Source organism: Onychomys torridus, chromosome 8 (genome assembly GCF_903995425.1).
Source record: "Onychomys torridus chromosome 8, mOncTor1.1, whole genome shotgun sequence".
Taxonomy (NCBI): domain Eukaryota; kingdom Metazoa; phylum Chordata; class Mammalia; order Rodentia; family Cricetidae; genus Onychomys; species Onychomys torridus.
The window spans coordinates 20775429-20800259 of NC_050450.1; the positions used below are offsets into that span (position 1 = coordinate 20775429).

At 42.0% G+C, this 24831-nt stretch overlaps 1 protein-coding gene across 3 annotated transcripts in view; it reads right to left on the minus strand.

Moving 5' to 3' along the window:
* The window catches only part of Crebrf (CREB3 regulatory factor), an 87145-nt gene that overhangs the window by 51913 nt on the left and 10401 nt on the right, over positions 1 to 24831 (minus strand). For all 3 annotated transcript variants that reach the window (XM_036197922.1, XM_036197921.1, XM_036197920.1), the window contains exon 2: positions 926 to 1120. In XM_036197922.1, coding sequence (XP_036053815.1) covers positions 926 to 934 — 9 coding nt within the window. In that variant the 5' untranslated portion in view covers positions 935 to 1120. The remainder of the gene's footprint in view (positions 1 to 925; positions 1121 to 24831) is intronic.

Consider the following 24831-nt stretch of genomic DNA (forward strand, 5'->3'; position numbering starts at 1 on the left):
CAAGTCCTTTTTCTAGACTCTGCTGCAAAGTCACCAAACCATCTTAATTTTTTTATCCCTGTGCCCAAGGGCTAGTCCTGTACAGGACCTCCTTGGAGTCCTAACTGCTCAGTATTTCTAGATTTCTTTCCAGCACTCAAACTGGGGGTGGGGGTGAAAATTAACTATAAAAAGGGAAAGGGGAAAGTTTGGATAAGAAGAATAGGGACAAATAAGCTTCTAGTTTTTATTTCACTGATTGCCTCAAACTCAAAAAGAGACCAATTAAAAGGAGCTGTCTCAGCCTGGTGTGGAACTGTGTGCCTATGATTCCAGCATTTTCAGGGCCAAAGCAGGAAGGCTGCTAAACTGAAGCCAGTTTCACAGCAAGACCAGGACAAGACAGAAAGATCTCCTTTTCTCTCTCTCTCTCTCTCTCTCTCTCTCTCTCTCTCTCTCACTCACTCACTCACTCACTCACTCACACTCACACACACACACAGAAGGGGGGGGAGGAGAGGGGGAGGAGAATGAGAATATATACCACTCTTGGATATATGTGTGTGCTTCCACGTGTGAGACAGAATCACCGCTTCTGAACTGTTGTAAATGGAAAGGAAGAGTTGGAAAGCAAAATATCAGAATATCAAAAATGGGATTTGGGTGGCAGATTAAATTTCTAGGTAATTCATTTTGTTCTCATAAAGAGAGCAGATTTAGCAACTAACCTACTTACTCACCATGTTCCTTGTGTCAAGCTCATTGAAATCTTCAAGGCTACAGCAAACGAGGAACAGGAGAGCATGTACTCACATCTAGGTGAGGACAGAAATAAGCTGTCTTTGAAGCTAGTGTGTCAAGCTGTGTTAAGATGCAGAAAGGGCAACACTGTGCCCTTTCTACCACTCAAAAAATCAAACTGCACACTACTCCACATGTCATTTACCTGAGGCATTTCCAAGCCCAGATCCTGTGAGTCCAATGCCAAACTTCTTCTTTTTCTTGTTTGTAAATTCCTTTCCAGCTTTACTTTTAATTCCAAGATCAAAGATGATTTTCACAATAAACAGCAGGTTTTCCCAGAACTCCTTCAGTTCAATTGTGTGGGTCACCACTTTTTTAAAAAAATAATTTTGTAGTTCTGTCAAATAACAGAAAGTAATTTCACTGAGCTCCATTGAAAACAAGTTGACCTTTCAAAAGAACATTAATAAAGGACACTGTGCTTTAAATAAGTCTCATAGAATTTTCAAGAACTTAGTCATTTTCTAATATCTACTATTCTGAAATATACCCTTTAACATTGTTTATTTCTGAAATAAGGTTGGTCAATAATCAATTAGCAGCTAAAACAATAGCATTCACTTGTAATCCCAGCATTCTGGAGATGATACAGGAAGATCACAAGGTTGGGCTACCCTAAACTACCAATGTTTTAGGCCAGTCTAGGCTACTCAAAAAGATTCTGTATCAAATAAGCAAGCAAGTAAATAAATAACTCTGTAACACTCTTTTAAAAACACTTTAATATATCCTCATCTTTTCTGTGATTTGGAAGAGATTTTTAAAGTCAAGTCTTTATCATCTTGTGAGGAAAACCATTTTAACATTTTACTGTAATGACTGTGAAAGTGATCTACAGTTTATATCTCTTGTAACTCTAAAACTGTCATGAATAAACAACAAGAGAATTAAACATCACATCTGTAAGTTCATGAACATTATCTTTGACTAAACAAAGCTGCCCTTTAAGCGGGGCGGTGGTGGTGCCTGCCTTTAATCCCAGCCCTCTGGAGGCAGAGCCAGGTGGATATCTGTGAGTTTGAGGCCAGCTTGTTCTAAAGTGAGATCCAGGACAGGCACCAAAACTACACAGAGAAAACACTATCTCAAAAAACCAAATAAATTTTTTTTTTTTTAAAAAAAGCTGTCCTTTAAAAATTAGTGTTCCAGGCTTCAAGGAGCTCTCTTATTACTACCCAGCCTAGTGCCCCCATGAAGTATACTCAAACTATTGCCCCAAAGAAAGAAAAAGTTACTCCATTGTTAATGACCTGCATGTGGTAAATGGGACAAGAACTACTTTGCACAGTATTTCCAAGGGTTGGGTTAAGCAGACCGAAATCACCAGGCATGTGATTTTCAAGAGATGGACGCTTTCTTTCCTTGCTTATGAAGACTTTAAAGGAGAGAAAATGAAAAGCTACACCCACCTTCATCCTCTCCAAAAAGTAATTCTCTGAGTATGATCCTAGAACCATCAACATCAACCTGCATGCATTAGAAATGCAGAATCACAGGCCTTAACCTTACCACTAGAACATAAACGGAAGGGGTGGAGCTCAGCAGTGCACTTTCATATGCCCTTCTGGTCTCCCTAGGTTAAGAACCAGTGTCCTGGTCTTGCTCTCATTCATTCCAGACACAATGTCACTTCTTAAATAAAAAAAAAAAAAAAGTATCATTTCTTCAACTGAACTGCCTTCGGCAGTTCTCATATTCCGTAGATTGGAGGACAAGAGTGGCACACTGCTCAGACCGACTGCCTCAACAAGTGAGAGTGCAGGAGGGACGCTGACTGTTCTACTTAATTAGGCTAATGAACTGACAGCCATTTGTATTTCCTGGATGTCCGCTGGCCCTTCCATAACTGGCTCTCACTCCTACTTATACTGGTCCAGCTGAGGAAACACTGGCAACATCTACCAAAGGCCCAGAAAGAGTCAACAATGCCTCTCAATCCAGTCAACAGTCTAAGGCAGCAGTTCCCAATCTGTGGGTCACAACTCCTTTGCCAAATCTCTATATCCATAAATATTGACATTATGATTCATAAAAGTAGCAAAATTACAGTTATGAAGTAGCAACAAAAATAATTTTATGGTTTGGGGGTCACCACAACATGAGGAACTATATTAAAGGGTCGCAGCATTAAGAACGTTGAGAACCACTGCTTTAAGGAGATGAAAGATTATGCACACACCTGACAGACAAGCTTTTGCTCAGGTAACCTGATGAAATCCTACCAGTCTGCAGCCTACTGCTACTCCTGCTCTGACTCCTGTGGGAAGAAACCATGTCATCTTTTCTAGACCTATTATTTAGCAATTCCTTCATGCCATACCACTCAACTAAATGGACTAGTAAAATCTTGGCAGTCTACAAAACCTGACTTTGGGGCTGTTACTTTCTAAAACCTGAAATTTACCGTTACAAGCACCAAGGTTTGAAACTGTGGGAAGAACGAAGTCCTAGTCAACAATACTTACTGGTGTCTACTAATGATGCTACCCTAACAGCCTGGTCTAGCAGAGAAGCCAGAAAAGGGCAGGCTCTGTTAGTCACAGTTTTCACTTGCACATTACACAGCACTGGGTGATGATAACAATTTTAGGTCTCAGTTTGTCATTTCTAAAGAGAGAAAAAGGAAAGGAAAGGAAAGAAAAAGAAAACACATAATTGGTACAATGTCATGTCTGTAATGCAGCTACCCAAGAAAGCCTAAGGCAGAGGCCAGCTTGAGAGACATACATAGCAACAGACTCTAGCTCAGAGGGAAGGAAGAAAGGAGGGAGGAAGAAAAGGCGATGGGATGCATGACATAAAAGCAGGGAGGCTATTTAGATGCAGGAATGGAATAGAACACTGGGACAAATGGATAAAAACAAAGTATAATTACACATATATACACAAGTGGTTTAATGAAACTGATTTCTTTGTAAGCTAACTTTAAAGATTAATTAAAGGGCTGAAGAGATTTCAGTGGGCAAAGACACTTGCTTCTCAAGCCTGAGTTGCATCCCCAGAACCCATATAAGGGGGAGAGAGAAATTAATCCAAAAAGTTGTCCTCCAACATCCACATGCATTCCTTGAAAGCCAAGAGCATGGTGCACAAAGCTTTAATATCAACTCTTAGGAGACAGAGGTAGGCAGACCTCTTTGAGTTCAAAGCCAGCCTATCTACATAGTAAGTTCCAGGCCTGCCAAGGCTACACAGCTAGACCTTGTCTTAAAACAAAATTATGTCTTATCTATTACATCTGCAATGCAGGTTATTTTTCCTTAATTATGTAACAAGGATGGAAGAAAAGTTACAGGTATCTACTCTATAGCAATTACCATCACATAGCATCTCCCATAATGAGACACTCACTGCTCTAAAAATTGTATCATCTAATGAGTAGCATATACAAATAGGGCATTAGTGTCTGCTGAGTATCAAAAAGAGCCTGGGTACTTAGATGTTAGAATAATACTAAGGAGGAAGGTCTAACAACTTGCACTCAGGGAACCTTATACTTTATTGGCCTCAAAAAAGTCATATTTTGCTCAAATTTTTTATATAAAAATATATCAAAAGCAAGAGTTGGCTGGGCGGTGGTGGCACACACCTTTAATCCCAGCACTCGGGAGGCAGAGGCAGGCACATCTCTGTGAGTTCAAGGCCAGCCTGGGCTACAGAGCAAATTCCAGGAAAGGTGCAAAGCTACACAGAGGAAACCTTGTCTCGGAAAACAAACAAACAAACAAACAAACAAACAAACAAAAAAACAAAAAACAAGAGTTGTAATCCCCCAAAGTGTGATTAAGGAATCCTTATGACAAGATGTAGTTACTCAACCAAAGGACTGTTAGGGTTTGGAAAAGAATAAAACCACCTACTGTCATTACTGCTGAATTTTAAGGAGCTGCTGTGCACTGTAAATCTCAAGAGCTGAACACAGCACATGCCATTTCCCAAAGTTGTTCAGAAAATCTTCCTCCCTGCCCCAAAGATTGCTTTTTCCAGATAAAAGGCAAACAAGGAAGTGGCTAAAGTTTCCCAGTTACTCCTCCTTTTGCTCACAGCACTGGCTCACCAATTTTGAGGAAAGTTGTGTGCATTTATCAGGGGAGACAAAACTGGACCATCAGCATATTTGCCAATAGAGTTTCTGTACCCGGGCTTTTAAAAAAAAATATTCAGCAACATTTTCTAGGTATCATAATCAATTATGCACTAGAAGCCAGCTCTGTGAGGCAGGGAGGTGGGGTCAGTAAATGATGAGCAGCAACAGTACCTGAAGAAAAAGATATCTCCAATTTCTTTAACAGCCCTGCCAGGTCTTGCTGTCAGGTTTTTGGTTCTCTGAACACATGCTAAGGCTTACTATGCATAAATGACTTCAAAAGAAAAACCCAAGAGTTGACTGATGAGCTCCAAGCCCCTGTGTCCCTAAAAGTTTTGGCTTATTTCCTAGTCACATCAAGAAATATAGAAGTGGGCTGGAGAGATGGCTCAGAGGTTAAGAGCACCGACTGTTCTTCCAGAGGTCCTGAGTTCAATTCCCAGCAACCACATGGTGGCTCACAACCATCTGTAATGAGATCTGACACCCTCTTCTGTATACATAATAAATAAATAAATCTTACAAAAAAAAGAAAGAAAGAAAGAAAGAAACATAAAAGCCTCTTTATAGACTAATTGAACCGTGGTAGCTCATGCCAACAATCCTAGCACATGGGTAGCTGAAGAGGGGGATAATTATGTAAATATGTAAATAATAAATCAGTCTCAGTCTATCTCTCAACATAAAAAAGGAAAGAAACTGGCCGGGGAGTGGGGGTACACACCTTTAATCCCAGCCCTCAGGAGGCAGAGCCAGGTGGATCTCTGTGAGTTTGAGGCCAGCCTGGTCTACAGAGTGAGATCCAGGACAGGCACCAAAACTACACAGAGAAATCCTGTCTTGAAACACCCCCCGCCCCAAAAAAGGGAGAGAAACACACACACACACAAAACCCTCTTTATAAAAGAAGTATCTTATGAATAAGTCAGCAGATACTACACATGACAGTCAGAGTCCCTTTTTATTGCAGTAGTTTGGGCCACTCACTCCTTTTAGTAACTTGAAAATAGCTCCTCACAGTAGTAAACTGCCTTCTGAGTCATCCAACATCACCAGAGCAATGTTTAAAATTTTTGACACACCCAATGGGATAGTTATTATCTAAAAAATGGAAAATAACAAGTGTTGAAGAGGACAGGAATAATCAGAACCCTCATGAACTGTTGGTAGAGACGTAAAATAGTACAGATAGTAAGGGAGAGTCTGGCGGTTTCTCAATAAGTTAAAGGATTAACACATGATCTGGTGACTCTATTCCTGACTTAAAACATCCACATTCATAGCAGCATTAAACACAATAGCCAAGAGGTGGAAACAACTGAAATGCCATCCATGTATAGAATGCAGTTCTAATGGACATTACAACAAACCTTGAAAACATTATGTTAAGTGAAATAAGTCTAATATAAAAGGACGACTTATGATTCCACTTACATCAAGTGCCTAGAACAGAGAAATTTCATAAAGACAGAAAGTAGAACAGAGGTTATGAGGGACTGACTGGGAGTTGTAATTTAATGGACACTGTTTCTGTTCGAGATGGTTAAATGTTTGGAAACAGTTAGTGGTGATGCCTACACAACGCTACTCATGTAAACACTTAAAAATGGTAAAATGGTACCAGGAATGCTGGCTCATGCCTGCAATCCTAGCACTCATGAGGCTGAGGCAGGAGGATTGCCACAAGTTTGAGGTGAGCCTTGACTACACAGCAAGTAACAGACCAGCCAGACTCACAAAGTGAGAACCCATAACAAACAAACATGAAATGCTTTCATGTATATTTTACACTTCTAAACTGTTGCTTTTTAATTAAAATTTTACTGTAAAGAACATGCAAATAAAAGATATCACAAAGCAAGATTAGATAGACCCAGAGTCCATCCATCTCAATGAACTTCTAAAGTCAGAGTAGCCGCCCTAAAGCTGTGAGGTTACTTTGGATTTACACTTTCACAATCTATTCTATTCTATTCTCTCTCTCTCTCTCTCTCTCTCTCTCTCTCTCTCTCTCTCTCTGACATAGACACACACACAAATCCATTGACAAAGTTAAAATTAGAAAGACAATTAACTTTATATCTTTTTCATAAATTGTGTGTCCATTACTTAAATTCCATCCTTTCTCATCACCTCATCACATATTTGCCCTTTCTTTATCTCCTTTCTACATGTTATACTTTACTCATATGTACATTATGTGTATATGCACACACATGCACATTATAGGCTAGGAACTACATGAGAAACATAAAGATCAAAAGGTCATTTGAGTAACCCAAACAGCACTGAGCCACTGTGACCCTTCTGCACTCCCGCCCCGTAAAACCCTTAATTGTACAGTCAATTCAAGTCTTCTATTAGCATCACAGAGTTCTAAAAATGTAAGGGCTGAAATGTAAGTTGCAAAACTAGGTTTGAACCAAAAATTAAATAAGAAGAATGAAAGTCACATTCTGCTGAAAGTCCTGAGGACCTAAGAGTATCTAAGTTTCCAAAGTGCTCTCTCTTGGGGCTGGAGACATGGCTCACTGGTTAAGGGCACTTGTTATTACACAGGTTCAATTCTCAGCATCATACCTCACTTGACATCTTTGGGTATCAGGCACACATACCATGGACCTACATACATGTAAGCATAACACTCATACACATAAAATAAAATAATCTTTAAAAAAAAAAAAAGCGATCTCCCTCATAGAACTGAGGTCTTAAAGACACAAGACTTCTCATACTTTTGTTCAATTCCTTTGGAAGGCTGGGCCAAAAACAAAAAAAAGCCCTTTTAACCAATAGGGAAGACACTAGCATACCTCTCTAAATTAATCTAAGTTAGATGGAAAGACTATTTCTTATTTCTCAAAACTATTGACTAGAAGACATTAGGGGCCCTCTGTCAGATGTGGAGTTGGTGAAGATCTTTTCCTAATCTCCAGAATATATAAAGAACTCAAGAAACTAGATATCAAAATACCTAACAGTCCAATTAAAAAATGGGCTATAGAGCTAAACAGAGAATTCTCAACAGAAGAATCTCAAATGGCCGAAAGACATTTAAGGAATTGCTCAACATCCTTAGTCATCAGGGAAATGTAAATCAAAAACGACTCTAAGATACCATCTTACACCTGTCAGAAAGGCTAAGCTCAAGAACACTGAAGACAGCTTATGTTGGAGAGGATGTGGACCAAGAGGAACACTCCTATACTGTTGGTGGGAATGCAAACTTGTACAGCCACTTTAGGAAGCAGTATGATGGTTTCTCAGAAAATGGGGAATCAATCTTCCTCAAGACCTAGCTACACCACTCTTGGGCATATACCCAAGGAATGCTCAATCATACCATAAGGACACTTGCTCAACCACGTTCATAGCAGCATTATTTGTAATAGCCAGAACCTGGAAACAACCTAGATGCCCCTCAACTGAAGAATGGATAAAGAAAATGTGGTACGTATACACAATGGAGTACTACTCAGCAGAGGAAAGCAATGACATCATGAGGTTTGCAAGTAAATGGATGGAACTAGAAAATGAGTGAGGTAACCCAGACTCAGAAGGGCAAACATGGTATGTACTCACTCATAAGCGGATACTAGATGTAAAGCAAAAGATAACCAGATTGCAACCCACGGCCAGGGAGACTAGCTAGTAAGGAGGACCCTGGGAGGGACCCATGGATTGCCCAGTGATGGAGAAATGGGTGAGATCTACATGAGCAAACTAGGGGTGAGAGGGGGTAATGGAGGGCAAGGACAGGGGAAGAGAGCTTAAGGGAGCGGGAGGTTCGAGCTAGAATGGGAATAGAGTAGGAGGGCAAGCAAAGAGATACCATGAAAAGTGAAGACACCATGGGAATAGGGAGGTCCCCAGGAATCCACTAGAGTGACTCTACCATAGACTCCTGGCAATAGTCGAAAGGGTGCCTGAGCTGACCTACTCTGGTGATCGGATGGCTGAATACCCTAACTGTCATCATAGAACCCTCGTGCAGTGACTGATGGAAGCAGATGCAGATATCCATGGCCAGATCCCAGGCAGAGCTCCAGAAGTCTAATCGATGATAGAGAGGAGGGATTCTATGAGCAAGAGATATCGAGACCATGACTGGAAGAAGTACAGAGACAACTAGTCAAACTACTGGAAACACATGAACTGTGGACATGAGCTGAGGAACCCCCATGGTACTGGACTAAGCCCTCTGGATAAATGAGACAGTTGTTTAGCTTCAACTGTTTAGGAGGGTCCCAGGCAGTGGGATCAGGACCTGTCCCTTATGCATGAGCCAGCTTTTTGAAGCCTAGTGCCTATGGTGAGACACTCTGCACAGCCTTGGTGTAGGGAGGAGGGGCTTCAACCTGCCTCAACTGAATGTACCAGGTTCTGCTGACTCCCCATGGGAGACCTTGCCTTGAAGGAGGTGGGAATAGGGGGTGGCTTGAGGGGGAAAGGCTAGGGGGCGGGAGGAGGGAGGACAGGGGAATCTGTGGTTGGTATGTAAAATGAATAGAAAATCTTTTAATTAAAAAAAAAAGACATTAGGGGCATTCTTTAGCCTGGGTTTATGCATTTAAATTGTTCCAGAGGACAGGGCCATGGAAAAATTCTTGACAGAAGCAGAGAATGTAATGAATGACAAAATATTCAGCTTATATTTGTACTGCTGTTTACAGATTCAAAGCACAAGATAGACTCTGGAGATGTAACAGGAGTCAGTGTTTTGGTGAAATTATCCAAATTCATCATTGTCCCATGCCATCTATTTTACACTAATTTTTAAAAAAACACTTCAGCAAGAGGAAGAGATCTGCCTAAGGTCATTAACTAAATGATATCTCTCAACAAACCAACCACCACAGACACTCTACACTCAACCCCTAATTTCCTTCAGCTTCCAAATATGCATGCATGTACCTACCATCAGCTAGGGTATCTGTGCTAACTGTGCTAACACCCTACTACCTCACAGACACTATGTCAGCAACTCCATCCAAATGTTCCTACTCCAAAATAGCACCATCTTTCTCTGACAGTCAGATGTTGAGGACTGATCTCAGATTCAACTCCTCCCTAACCATTTTATTAATTTATGCTGTGGATTTTATTATTAGTAAAGATATACCAACCACTTACCTGACACTGCACACAAATACACCTTTTTAACCTCACTACCCTGAATCATTCTAACATTTGCCTATACATTCCACTCTCTAGGTCTTAGGTTTCACCTTTTTGTTGTTGTTATTTTAAGACATCATTTCACTGTGTAGTCCTGACTGGCCTGAACTCACTATGTTGATCAGGCTGGCCAACTCACAGAGATCCTCCTACCTCTGCCTCTCTGGGATTATAGGTGTATGATACCACACCCAGCCCTATTTCCCTAAAGAAACTCAGGCTGGCCTTGAATTCAATCCTTCAGCCTGTGCCAGTTGAATGATGGAATTACATCTAGCATGAAGCCCCATTTTGAAGTAATTCTCCCTTGCCTGCCAGACCTCATACTCTACCTCCAAATCTTCTGTAATGTCTGAAATATTCAAGATAACAAGTGAAACAATCTTCCCAACCCTATCTTCCACTTTAAGTAAACATGAATATTAGACTGATCTTACCAGTTCCCAGACAACCTTCAGGTGCTTACAATCCAATTTCACTTCCCTAAGGCTCTCCAACAGTGAGACTTTGGCTTGTGTATTTTTGCTCATGTTTTCCTTCTTCCTTGCTTTCACTAACAGTGACATCTCTGAGACTAATCATCATATTCTCTTCTGTATTTCACTATAGTTCCAAAACTATAGTCCTGGACCCACTATGTAGAACAGTCTAGCCTAGTCTTTCCCCTTTTTTATAATTTTTTTTTCTTGTTGCTGTTCTTTTTTTGAAACACAGACTCACTATTAGATAGCCCAATCTGGCCTCAAACTAATGATCCTTCTGCTTCAGCCTCCAAAATGTTGTGATTACAGACAAGCACCACTATGTCAGGAAAGAGTTCTATTTCTTAAGTAAATATTGGGAATATCATTCCAGACACTTACTTGCCCTTTTACGTAAGCACTGCTCTCTTACTTTGTAGGGATATTGTGATTCTGTGATTCAAGTGTATCGTCAGGACACAAAATAGGCAATCAATAAATGCAGGCCATTTCCTCATATTCCTTCTTTGGTATTTAATCAAGTTCCTGGGATTCTGCTGTTATAAAGATATAAACCAAACCGAGTTCAAAATCTAATTCCCAAACTTATCACAAAAACTCAAGTGCCTGGAATTGAAGTGAGTAAGGGATACTCAGAGCTGAGACTGGTGGCACAGACCTACAATTCCATCTTCTGGGCAGAAGTTCTCAACATGTGGGTTATGACCCCTTTAGAGGTCTTAAGGGCCCTTTCGAAGTGATGGAATAGCAGATATTCTGCATATCAGATATTTATATTATGATTCATAACAGTAGCAGAATTAGTTATGAAGTAGCAATGAAAGTAATTTTATGGTTGGGGTATTAAAAGGTCGAAGCATTAGAAATGTTGAAAACCACTGTTTGAGGGGATGAGTAAAGGAGAACTGCAAGTTCAAGACACAGCTCAGGCACTCAAACCAGGTATCTCTCAAAAAGTTTAAAAAAGGGGCTCAGGGTATATATACCTCAGTAGTAGAGCACTTGCTAGCATGTAGAAGACACAGGTGCAATCCCAGTTTGCAAAAGATATAATAAAATACATTTCCTCGGGCCATTCAAGGTTATTTACCACTCTTGTCTCAGCTTTCTGATGGGCACTGTGAATTATGCTGGCTAAATCAACAAAACAATCTCAGGATTCACAAAAACAGTTCACAAACCAGCCAGATAATCATTTCTGTAGCATCAAAGAATTAGTAAATTCTTTGATTTTGAGATTATAAAGGAAAAGAGCCTCTTCACTACTCTTACTGCTCCACAACTGCACAAGTCCTAACTTTTTCTTATAGTTACACTGGCTTCACCATAGATTCTGGGCAACTCGAATCTATACTTAAATAGTTAAAATACTTAAAATAGTTTCTAATAAATTGAAAGTTTGATCTGTGCCATACTTATCTCTAAAAGGGTCCAAATGGACCAAAGGAGTGAAACAGACTATTCCAACTGTCAAGAAAACATAGCACTGAACAAAATCAGCAGTTGGCCAAGAAGAAAAAGCATAGAATAAACAGAACCCGGTCCCAATCATCCTTCAGGAAAGTACTCAATACTCTTAATACCTCTACAACCAGAAGAATAAAATCTATTTTTAGTAATTTGTTAGTTCTAAACTTGAAGATCTGGGATCAGCAGGATGGCTCAGCAGGTAAAGGCACCTATCACCAAACCTCACCATCTGAGTTCAACCCCTAGAACCTACATGTTGTCCTCTTACCTCCAGACATGTGCCAAGAAGAACTCATGCAAATAAAATAAATAAAATGTTAATTTTGGGATTTGGAAAATAAGCAAGTTATTATGCTCAGCTATTTAAAAAGGGGAGGAAGTGACCTAACTAATGCATTCTACCAGAAGAAAGTACATTTCAAAGCAGAAGACTGGGCTGAGGATGTAGCTCAATGGGAATGTAGCTCTGCTGGCAGACTGAGTGCTTGCACAGCATCCATAAAACCAAAAAAACAAAAAACAAAAAAACAAAAACAAGAAAACCAGACATGGCAGTGCACGCCTGTAATCCCAGCACTAAGGAGATACAGGCAGGAGGAGTTCCAGGTTCAGCCTCAACTACATTGCGAGTTCAAAGGTGGCCTAATGCATGTGAGACCCTGTCTGGAAAAGAAAAAAAAAAACAAACAAACAAAAAAACTGAAAGCAGAAGTCAAAGTTTGAAAGCAGAAGTCTCAAAATGGACCATAGCCAGATTTCAATGCCCACAGAACACTTCTGTTTAGCTCCCATTCAAGGGTTGTTTGGTTTTGGAGGGGTTGTTTGTTTTGTTTGTTTTTTTAACATTTTAAAAATTTAACTGCCAGCACTTAATTTGGAAATTTCAATCACATTTCTAATTTCTACTATCATTCTCTTGAAGGTAAAAAAAATCAGACCTAACCACACTGGGTACATACTCCCAAGAAGATGACCACTGAGCCTTGGTGAGACTACTGGCTTGCTCTACTCTCTACCCAGACCATTCACACATAGGCATCTAAGCTGACAGATGCTCCAAACTACAGATTTTACACACAGTCTATTTATGAAGGTAGCCAACTCCAGGAATTTTCTCTCAGTTCTGCAGGGATGCCAAGTAAAAGGCGGCTAATGTTAGAAAAGCTATTTAAAAGACTAGTACAGCTGGGTGGTGATAGTGGCACACACCTTTGATCCCAGCACTTGGGGCAGAGGTAGGAGGATATCTGAGTTTGGGGCCAGACTAGACTGCAGAGTAAGTTCCAGACAGCCAGGGCTACACAGACAAACCCTGTCTCAGAAAACTAAAAAGACTAATACAAAAATGTTTTCATCCACCATTTACAATAAATAGCCTAAAACCTGAATTGATTCAACCACCTACTGGTGAGCTGAAAATCACTGTGGTATAGCCACAGAATAACTGACAGGACCAAACACACAGGTCATCTCAAGAGCATGAGAGATCAGACTCAAAAGACAATGTAGTGCATGACTTCATTTATATAAAATTCCATTGCTGACCATTATAAGATAGACAATTTCATCCTGGAACCTGTGGTGAGGGAGGAGGGCTAACCACAAAGGAGGCACTGTACAGTGACAGGAATATTACAGATTTAATCATAGCAGTAGCTAGATGGTAGTATTTATTAAAACTCAAAATTCTGTAAACTTTTTTCCTTCTTTCATTTTTTTGGGGGGGTTTGGGCAACACTGAGTCTGAATTAAGTTTCACCTATGTAACATATGTTAATAATACTGATTTTTAAAAAGGTATCTATCAGGGCATAGTGGCACATGCCTGTAACCTCAGCACTCAAGAGACTCAGGTAGGTGGTAGCCCAAACTGGCCTTGAACTCCTGGCAATCCGAGTGTTTCACACCAACCTGGGCTATATTACGAGACCATGTTTCAAAAAGCAAAATGTGGGTGTGGTGGCATACTTCTTTAATTCCAGTAATCAGAAGACAGGTGGGCCAGCCTGGTCTACATAGTGACCACAAGGCTAACTAAGGCTATAGAGGTAAGATCCAGTCTCAAAAAAAATTTAAAGTTTAAAAAAATGAAGGCTGGCTAGACAACTCAGTGGATAAGGGCACTTGCCACCACTTGATGATCTGAATTTAATTACTACAGACACACATAGCAGAAAAAGAAGTGACTCCCGAGAGTTTCCTCCACAAACACACCATTGCATATGTGCACACAGGTACACATTATCATAAATAAATGCAACAGAATTAAAAGTAAATTTAGAAAGGGTAAAAAATATAAGTGCAACAGAAAAAAATTAAAAAGCAAAATGAAATGAAAGAGTAAAAGTAAAACCTTTTAAGAGTAGAAGAAATGAGGATAAGGGTCAAAATCACAGGTATCTGGGTAACTATAAATCAAGAAAGAAGCAAAGAGGGTGAGTAGACCAGACCCTAGTCAGAGACTAAAAAAAAACCTAAAAACTAGGGAAGAAGCCAAATGTAGTAGAACATGCCTAAAATCCTAGCACCTGAGAGGCTGAATTAGGACAAATGGCCATCTGAGGTCACTGTCTCAAAAAAAAAAAAAAAAATCACACACAGACACAGACACACACACACACACACACACACACACACACACACGACATTGTAAAAGTCCATCTAACTTTAAAAATTTTTTTATAATATTTCTTTGTATGTGTGAATACCCAAGTAAGTCGGAGGAAATCTTGAAGGAGTCTGTTCTCTTTCCACCAGTGAACTGAACTCAGGTTATCAACCTTGGTGGTAAGCCATCTCCTCAGCTCCCCCAGCCTCATTTGACAACATTGATAGAATGCTAGAAGTCTTGCTGTTTTAAGGTATTCTGAGTCTTTGTTTAAAGAGATTTATTATTTTTGTGAGTGTTTTGCCTGGATGTATGCCTGTGCTCCACATGCAGGAAGTGCCTGCAGCAGCCAGAAGAAGGTGTAGGAATCTCCTGGAACTGGAGTTACAGATAGTTGTGAGCTGCCATGTAGGTGCTATATGGGGTTCCTCACCAAGCACAGCCAGTGCTTTCAAGTCCCTCTACATGAACCTTATGAACAGAAGTACATCCCTAATTCTTCCCTATAACCATAAAAACCTTTTAAAAAATGTTATTCTTGTAGTGTTTCAAATTCCTCGGTGAATGGCAAGTCTGTGACAGAGAAGGTTGCAGGTCCATTAGGAAACACAAGCAGCAGCAGGAAGAGTTTATTTAGAGCAGCACCTCAAACCCTCAGACATAATATACTTAAGAAGGTACACGGAGACACCCAAGAAACCCAAAGGGTAAAACCTGCAAGCTTGACAGGCATGGTGGTGCATGCCCACCACTCAGGCAGATAGATCTCCGAGTTTAAGGCCAGCCTGGTCTATAGAGTGAGTTCTAGGACAGCCAGATACACATTGAAACCCTATCTTGAGTAAATAAAGGATCAGCAATCTTAGCCAAGCACTGTGACACAAGCCTTTAATCCCAGTACTCAGGAGGTGGAGGCAGGTGGACCTTTTTGAGTTCAAGGCCAGGCAGGTTACATAGTTAGACCCTATCTTAAGAAAAAAAAGATATGCCGGGCTTTAGTGGCACACGCCTTTAATCCCAGCACTCAGGAGGCAGAGGCAGGTGGATCTCTGTGAGTTTGAAGCCAGCCTGGTCTACAAAGCGAGTTTCAGGAAAGGCACAAAGCTACACAGAGAAACCCTGTCCTGAAAAACCAAAACAAACAAACAAACAAACAAACAAAAGATATTTCAGTGAAAACACAACCTTGTAACAGAAGATATCAAAGCACTGTTGGTATTGAAAGGACAAAATAGTTGGACATGGTGTCTCATGTCTGTAATCACAGCACCTGAGAGGTGGAGGCAGGATCAGTTCAAGGCCAGTTTCAGCTACACAGAGAATGCAAGCCTAGCCTGAGATTATCGCAAAAGAGACAGATGGGAAGAAAAATTTGAATAACTAGAATTGGTAGATCAACATGAGCTTACAGAACTGCTTACAGATTCTAAGAGGAAAGGTCATGAATTTGGTGAAAAGCAGACAGGACACGGCTAGTGACGGAACAGAACAGTACTATTGTCAGGAAGTAACATGTAAGTCCTGGCATCTCTTCTAGTTTACTTTGTCCCACAAGTATGAATCAGAGTAGCCAGCAAGAATGATTTTGCAGACAGGGCAAGATGGCTCAATGAATAAAGGCACTTGCCACCAAACATGACAACCTGAGTTTGTTTAGTCCTTAGGATTCACACAGTAAAAGGATAGGATTGACTCCTTAAGTTGGTGTCTGATCTTCATGTGCATGCTATGTGCCTGTACACACAAAAAAATGCAATACAAATTTTTTGAAAATGATTTTTTGTATTTCTCTTCCCCCAAGAAAAGGGACCTTGCTATAAAAATGAACAATTATCACAAACCAGATGTGGTATGGTGGCGCACGCCTTTATCCCCAGCAATTGTAAGGCAGAAGAAAGATCTCTGTGAATTCAAGGCCAGCCTAGTCTACATAATGTGTTCCAGGACAGCCAGGGCTATGTAGAGACACTGTCTCAACCCCCACTGGCCCCCTAAACCCAATTATCACAAATCAATAAAATACAATTATCACAAATCAATAAAATAAATCTTTCAGCATGGTAGTGAATGAATGCCTATAATCCCTACTGGGAAAAGAGGTAGGAGGATCCAGAATTCAGGGTCATATTTCTGGCCACATAATGAGTTTGAGGTTGGTATGGCCAACATGAGACCCTATCTCAAAAAACAAACATCACCCAACAGCAACAAAACAAGTTGTAGCCCAGGTTGAGCAAAACAGTGAGTTGAAAGCCAGCCTGGCTAAATACCAAGACATAAGTCTTTAAAAAAAAAAAAAAAAAAAAAGCACCTTTAAAACAAACAGAACTATACCAATAGTTACTTTAAACAATTTCAAAACATCTACATGGATATAAAATTCTAAAATAGGATGGTGCCCTGTGTTCCCACAGTGAAACTTTTCAAGGCAGGAGATACTTACATTAGGCTATTGAGCCAATACTATTTGAAGTGTGGATTTACATCCTCTACAATTCCCTACCACCTGAGCACTTCAAACTCAGCCAATATTGTCAGAGTTTATCAATGGGCTACCAGTAGGCACAGCTTGCTCTTGTAAAAAAACAAAAAAACAAACAAACAAAAACCCACATTCTCTATGCTGTTTTATCAGTCATCACCAAACAAACTGCAGAGTTGAGCAGTCATTACAGAGATTATTAAATATTTACTATTTAATCCTATGCAGGAAGAAGTTCAACTACTCCTGTCCTGAGATAATTTAGAACTAACAACTGTGCACTGTCGCATATCCCAATGATTCCAGTAACAAGAGGCTGAGGCAGGAAGAGCATGGCCTTCAAAGTCAATCTGGGCAACACAGAAAGACCCCACCTCACAGGACCAAACAAAAACAGTGCAACAAATTTACGACCAAGAATGTTTACCTTGGGATGAGACATTACTGAATGTGGTAAAAGTCAGTGAGACCTTTCCCCAAATGGCCAGGTACAAACCTAACTGAAAATAAATGTATACTAATGAATCTCAAAATCTCATCGATGATCTTGACTAAAAATTAAGCTTAAAAGCTAACAGTGAATTCTGTTTACTATTTTAAAAATCACTACTCTGCCAAGTGTGGTGGCTCACATCTTTAAAATCCCAGCACTCAGGAGGAAGAGAGACACAGACCTCTGTGAGTTCAAGCCAGATTTTTGCTCTAGAACTCAAATAGGTTATTTTCTTCATCAAAGTTTGTTTTCAGTTTGTTATACAACATTCAGAATGACAAAGTAAATGGAGAACCCAAAATTGGTCCTGGAAATACCTTTTTTCTATACTATACTAAAAATTCCAGAGCTAGTCACAGTGGTACTTCTGTAGTCCAGCACAGAAGAAATACTTGAGGCCCTGGAATTCACAACTAACTGGCCTACAAAATGAAAAACCCTGTCAACAACAATAACAACAATTTTTTAAACCCCAAAGCTTACTGATTTACTTACTTACAATTTTTTAAACCCCAAAGTATACTAAGCATATGAAAGAATTTTAGTCAAAATAAATTCTGGTTATTTATTTGCCATTCTTATGAAATCATTACATAAGCAATGTAAACTGCCTTAAAGTATTGTAGGTATCAGTGGAACAATTCTTGCTTGTTTTTAACTTTAGCTATACCCTTTTACAACTGATTATGCCATTATAGCAAATTGTGACTTAGCAATACAATATTAAGTGATGAAATATAGGGCTAACATTTTATGTACTACAAAAATTATACTTAGTGGGGCAGTGGTGACACACAACTTTAATCCCAGCACTTGGGAGGCAGAGGCAGGCAAATCTCTGAATTTAAGACCAGCCTAATCTACAGAGTGACTTCCAGGACAGTCAGGACTACATAAAGAAATCCTGTCTCCAAAAAACCAAATAAATAAATATTATACTTAATTTTTTAAATATATCAAATAATCTGAGGTTATATTTTTACAGAGTTTTAACAAAACTGAGTATCAGTCACATAAAATTAAAACCAAAGTTAATGAATAATTTATTTACCATTTGTTAAGATTATTCTTCAGCTCAACTCTTGAACAGCATCTTGAAGATACTGTATCTATAATGTGTTCCTACTCTTAAGTGCTTAAACAAAGATGTATCAATAGCCTGGTACCTTTGACAATATGAATGTGGTCACAGGCTATAAGCTCACGTTAACTGACGCTTAAATAAGCATTTAACAAGGCTAGCATGGTGCCAAAATAATCACAACACAAATAAGTGATTTTCTAATTACATATCCACACCATTTCCCCCTTGGATGTAGCTCTCAGTTATTTTAGATTACAGAACACTGAAAAATAATATTTTAGAGTACAATCAAGTGACAACCATTTTACCAGAGATCACATGATTTACAAAGAACTCCCATTTTCTGCGTTTTAAAAGTCAAACCTTGATCCTCTTTCTCACCTGCTGGTACTGGAAAGACAAAAAGTCCTAAAGACCTTTCAAAACCTATTACTTTTCTCACGGATCGGTTTTCTCATGAAGTTAATGTATGTTAGCTTCCAATTTATGTGAGCATGGGAGGCAAATTAAGACTCAGAAGCACAGGGGCCTGATCTTTGGAAGGTGTCCACATGAAAAAAATGAAAACCCCGCCCAGCCCTCTACTTTCTCTGCTTTTCCAGATCCCGTTTTCTCTTTGCAAAACCCCGAAATACAGAAGTTCCTCTGATTGACTGTCTCTACCCGAGGCCTGGTACAAAAACAGACCGCTAGACACCCAAACACCCCTCTTAAGGGAGTCATAAGACTCAAGCCCGCTCAGAAACAGCAGAACGACTTGCTTTCTTGGGTTAAAGGAGGGCGATTACAGGGTTTGGCGGCAGGATTTGTCAAGCAGCAGAGGGCCGAGCAAGAGAGAGAAACCAGAGACTAAGCTCCATCTAGTCCCAGGAACCGCCCCCTGGGAGGCTAGACTGCCCTAGGTACTTCCCAGCCACCTCCACTCGGGAGTAGCAGAGCCGGGTCGGGCTCCTCCGGGTGGCTTCCGGGTCCGCTGGGACTCCAGCCGACACCCGGCCCGCCTCCAGCCGGGCTCTCGGCCCTTAGCCCCGTCTCCGCCCCGCTCAGTGACCCCCCCACCCCCGTCCCCTCCCATCTAATATGGCCGCCCCGCCCGCCCCACCCCCGGCACAGCCTAACTTACTGGGGGCCCGCGGCACCGCCTCCCTGCGCGCATTGGCGCAAGAGCCCCCTCTCGCCTCCTCCATTGGACAGCATTGGCCGCCACTCGCTTGCGAGGGCTCCGCCTCCGGGCCGTTCAAGCTGCTTAGAGAGGACATATAAACAAATCCCGAGAGGGAGGCCCCCGTCGCCCGCCGCCTCCTGGGAGGGGCGGGGGGGGGAGCAGTGGCCCTACGACGCCCCGACCGGAGTTCGCCTGGCCCGCGACTCTGTCCCTGGCCCTCCGAGCGCTGGCCGTGCCGGCCTCCCTCACACGCCCCTCTCCTCCCCTCCCTCCCGGCCCCTCCCACCCGTTCGCCGCTCTGACAGGCCGGTTGCCGGCAGCCGCGGCCCCCCGCTCCCGGGAACGCAAAGGGCCGGACCCTGGAGGGGACGGGCACCCGTCCCCGAGCCCGCCTTTTATGTAACCGTCGGCCGCGGAAGCAGCCTGGCCCAGCTCGCACCGGCGGCCCCGCTCCGCGCGCTCTTGGCCCGGCGGCCCCCGCCCCGCTCGGCCGGAGCCAGGCACCCGCGCCCCACGCCCGTAGCCCTCCGTCGCCGCACCCCGCCCGCCCATGCGGACGCTTGGCACTCACTTGAGGCTGAGGGTGGCTCAGGCGCTGGGTTCGGCCGCGCTACCGCAGCCGCGGCCCCTCTCCATGCTGCCTCGGGTTTGTTTTGTTTATGTCCTTCCTGACGGGTTCCCGGAAATCGCGTGACTCGCCCCCCTCACGTGGGCCGCGGCGAGGAGGAGGAGGGAGGCGGGGGCCCGCCGCCCGGAGCCAATCGCGAGGCTCCCTGAAACCCGGCCAATCAGAGGCTCGGTCCGACCGGCGCTGTGTCACGTGGTGCCAGAGGGGCGGGTTGCCGGGGAAAACCAGGAAGAGAGGGCGGAGCGGGGGCTCCCGAGACTGCTGCTGAGCGTGGGCGTGGGCCGCCGGGAATGGCGAGCTGCAAGCTCGCGTTCGGGCACGATGTTCTTTTCAGAGGCTTCCATATTCAGCCTGTAGGCTCAGCACTAAGATGAGGCCCGAGGTGTCCGAATGTTCACTTACAGTTTAACTGAACCACGGGGGACTAAAGGAATACTAGTTAGTATGTGGCTGTATCGATATACTGTTTCGTAAATGACGTCCCAGTTCCCCGATAGAATTGGCCTTATTCGTCAACAATATTAAGTCTGAATCCCCAGGCCCTGGATCAGCTGCCTGCACCTTTGAGATAGCATCTGTATTCAGCTGTACAAACTGCTACTAGATGCTCTTTAGACAAGCCTGTCTAACCTGAGATCCTGCTTAGGACTCTTAATCCTGTTGACAGTTTGTTGGATGTGTAGTATGTGGTTGGTTCATTATTTTAAATAGTTCTCCCAACAGATACATGCAATAAGAGAACCCATTTTTCAAAAGGAAAAAAAAATCTCAGAGGAATTATTGTTTGAGGAAATAACGTACCTAGTTATTACAGCCTGCATTTCCAGAATCCTCTTTATATTCAGTCTGCCTTAGTCTTCTGGGTGTGGGGTTACAGGTTTGCACCAGCACACATATATGAACACAGAACACATATATTTTCTTAAGCACAGGAAAGAAGATTAAAGGACAGAGAAACTTCATCAGATTCCTTCTGAATATCAGCACCCTCCATTGAAAATGTGGCTTCAGAGCTGGGAATAGTGGTTGACCCATTTGATGCCACCACTCAGGAGGTGGAGGCAGGACGGTGTGGAGTTTATTCTTAGCTACACTGAGTTACATGACAGCTTCATGAGATCAGGTCTCAGCCCATCCTTACAACCCCTTAAAAATAGAACCCCGCCCCCCACACACAAATGCATAGTTCCAGGCAAGTATCAATGGTCACAGTCATGGACTAGGATGGGGTATGGTGATACACGTCTGTGACTACAGCACTGGGAAGCCTGGGGCAGGTGGATCTTCAAGGCGAGCCTGAACTACATTGTGATAGGCTCCCTGTTTCAATAGCAAACAACTATGATGAACTTGGGAATGAATAAGATTTGGTTAGATCATGAGCCTGAAGGATGTTGAGTGGGACTAGGCACTATGTTATTTAGTAACAACCTGGATCGGAATCCTCGTTTCACCACGTGTAAACCAGTACTAATTATCTAAACTTGATGTATGAATTTCTACCTTTGTAAAAATGAAATTGGTGTGAGAACTGAATGAAATAATTCACATAGGGTTGGTAAAATGGCTTAGTGGGTAAAGCACATGTCACAGAAATGTGAGGACCTGAATTTGAATGCCAAGAATGTAAAAGCTGGGTGTGTATCAGGAACATCTGTAATCCCAGCACTCCTGCAGGGAGATGGGAGTCTGAGACAGGAGAATCCCAAGAAACTCATGGGCAAGCCAGCTTGGCACACACAGTGACAATGAGACCCTACCTCAAACAGGGTGGAAAGCATGTATGGGCATCCAAGGCTGGACACCATGACAAATGTGTACGCCCACATTCACACATGAGTGGCAAGCATGCATACACACACATTGTATACCCACATGCATATATACAAGAAAATAAAAAGATTGTTTATAAAATGAGTCATATATAGCACTTACCAGAGTGCCTGGCCTATAGTTAGCACATGATGAACAGTAGTAGTATTAGACTATCTCAAGGGCATCATTTAGAAGACCAACTGTATAAACAGCAAGTAAGGATAACTCCAGACAGCTCAGCAATTTAACAGCCACTAGACCAGGCCAACATTAAACTTGTGGCAATCCTGCCTCTGCCTCCTGAGTACACGCATTACAAGCATAAACCACCATATACCACCATATTAGGCTAAAACAATTTTTGGAGCCTGGATTAATAGGTAACTGTAGATGCATAGGAAGAAAGTTAAGCAGTAGATTTCTCCCCTAGAATGCCAAGCACACAGTGGGACCCCAATACCCAATGATTTGACGAATATTTACTACATGGGTATTAAACAGATTATAATTATCTTTTAAGTCTGACAATAGCTCTTTCAAACTTTCCCCATTAGGTGGAATAGAAAATTGAAAATCAAATAGAAAAAAAAATTGGCTTGAGAAGCTGGAGCCACATCCGTGGACTTATTTATGTGATGTTCATGCTTTAAATTTCCACAAGTTTCCCCCTTGCTTATGCTCTCAGAGTGCCATATTTGGAAGCTCTCCAGCAGATGGCTAGCCCTTCTGTTATTATACTACCTTTTGGACATAGGCATTTGCACAGCTACCAGGCAGCAGACTCATATCCTATCACAAGGCTCTGCCATTAGTGGCCCTACTGGTAAGTTACACTGTTGTGAAGCCTTTGTGTTTTCTGTTGTCTAGGAAGGGACAGAGTTTCATGTAGTGGAGACTTTCCATCAAGGTTTGTTACTGACTGTATCCTGCTCTGAACTGAATGAAATCACAAGCTCCTGATTGATCTGGGTTTCTTTGGGCTTTCTGCAGCCAGATTCTACCACACAGTTGGCAGAGAGACTCAGGGATAGTGCTGGCTTGAGAGTTAAGAGGCTTTTATTCTAGCCACAAAGTGGTGGCCAGCTGGCATTACCCCTTACAAAAGTGTGTAACAACACTCCTCAGAAAAATTCATGTAGTAAAACAGCCTGAATCAGAAAACAAGACTTTTCACAAAGATGAGACAATGATACACAGAGATACATAGGATGTCACTAAATTCCTCAAAGTAACTTATTGTTCAATAGGTAGCATTCAGATATGGTATAACATTCAAAAGCACCAAAAGATCCAGGCATGCCTCTTTTCCAGTAGGTCAGTCTGGGCTACATTGTGAGTATGTACCTTGTCTCAAAAAATGAAAGTACAAAGTGTTTCTGGTGACTGTGAAGTCATTGGGCTCTGTGGAGAATTCCCAGGTGTTCCCTGTATACACAGACATCTCTCTCACTTTAAACTTGAATGTGCAGAGGGCTGAAGCAAGTGAGTTGCTTGACTCCAGGGCTTTGAGGCCAGCCTAGGGAACACAGAGTATCTCTCTTTCAAAAATAAAATGTTTCAGGGAATGGAGATGCATACCTTTAATCCTAGCACTCAGGAGGCAGAGGTAGGTGGATCTATGTGAGTTCCAGGCCAGCCAGGACTACACAGTGAGATACTGTCTCAAAAACAAACTAACTAACATTGGCCAAGACCCTAATTTGAGCTATGGTATCCAAGGTGACCAGGGTTCTAGATTGTTTCCCATAAGAAATTTAGACAGAGCAGATGATGCTTTACGATCCTGTGTGCTCTAGCAGAGTGCCCAGCCATGCATAGCTGTGCTGGCAAGAGCAACTGAAAATTCAGATGACATGAAAAGCCAATTATTTTTAAGAAAAGTTGTCAAAAAGCCTTGCATTTTCTTACTATTTTTGTTTGTTTGGAGACAGGGTCTTATGTCTGGCCTTGGACTCTTGATCCGCCTGCCTTTGCATCCCAAGTGCTGGGATTACAGATTGGCAACCCCACACCCAGGCCTACATTGCCTTATGACCTAAAGATTGCACTGTGTGAATCCTCATTAGAGCAGACTGGGTCCTGCTTGCTGATTCTGCACACTTCTTTTTAAGTGTCAACCTTTTGGGACTAAGTGCTTTTCCTCTGGACAACTCTAGACTGTGGGATACAGTCAGGAGTCACAGCTTCAAACGTGAGAATAATTAACTCAAAGCTGGGAAATCTCCAGGAAAAGCTGTGTCCCTCTGACACTCGGCACTGACTTGTTCCTGAGAAGATGGCAGTATTGCTGAGTAGTGGAAAAGAGACTCATTGATGCTGGCAATTGGATCTCATCCCTCATTCATCTCATCTAAAAAGCATTCTTTGGGTTGGGGGGAGATGTTATGCTCACTGTGATCTCTCAATTGGACAGTGTCCTTATGTGATAGCTCTGGGCCTCAGTTTCTTATTTTTCCCTGAATACACCAAGTTCAGTTCCCCAAATACCCCATTATTTATCTATCCTGATTTCCCAGCCTATTCCATACTCAGCACCAAGCCTGCCATGGTATAGGG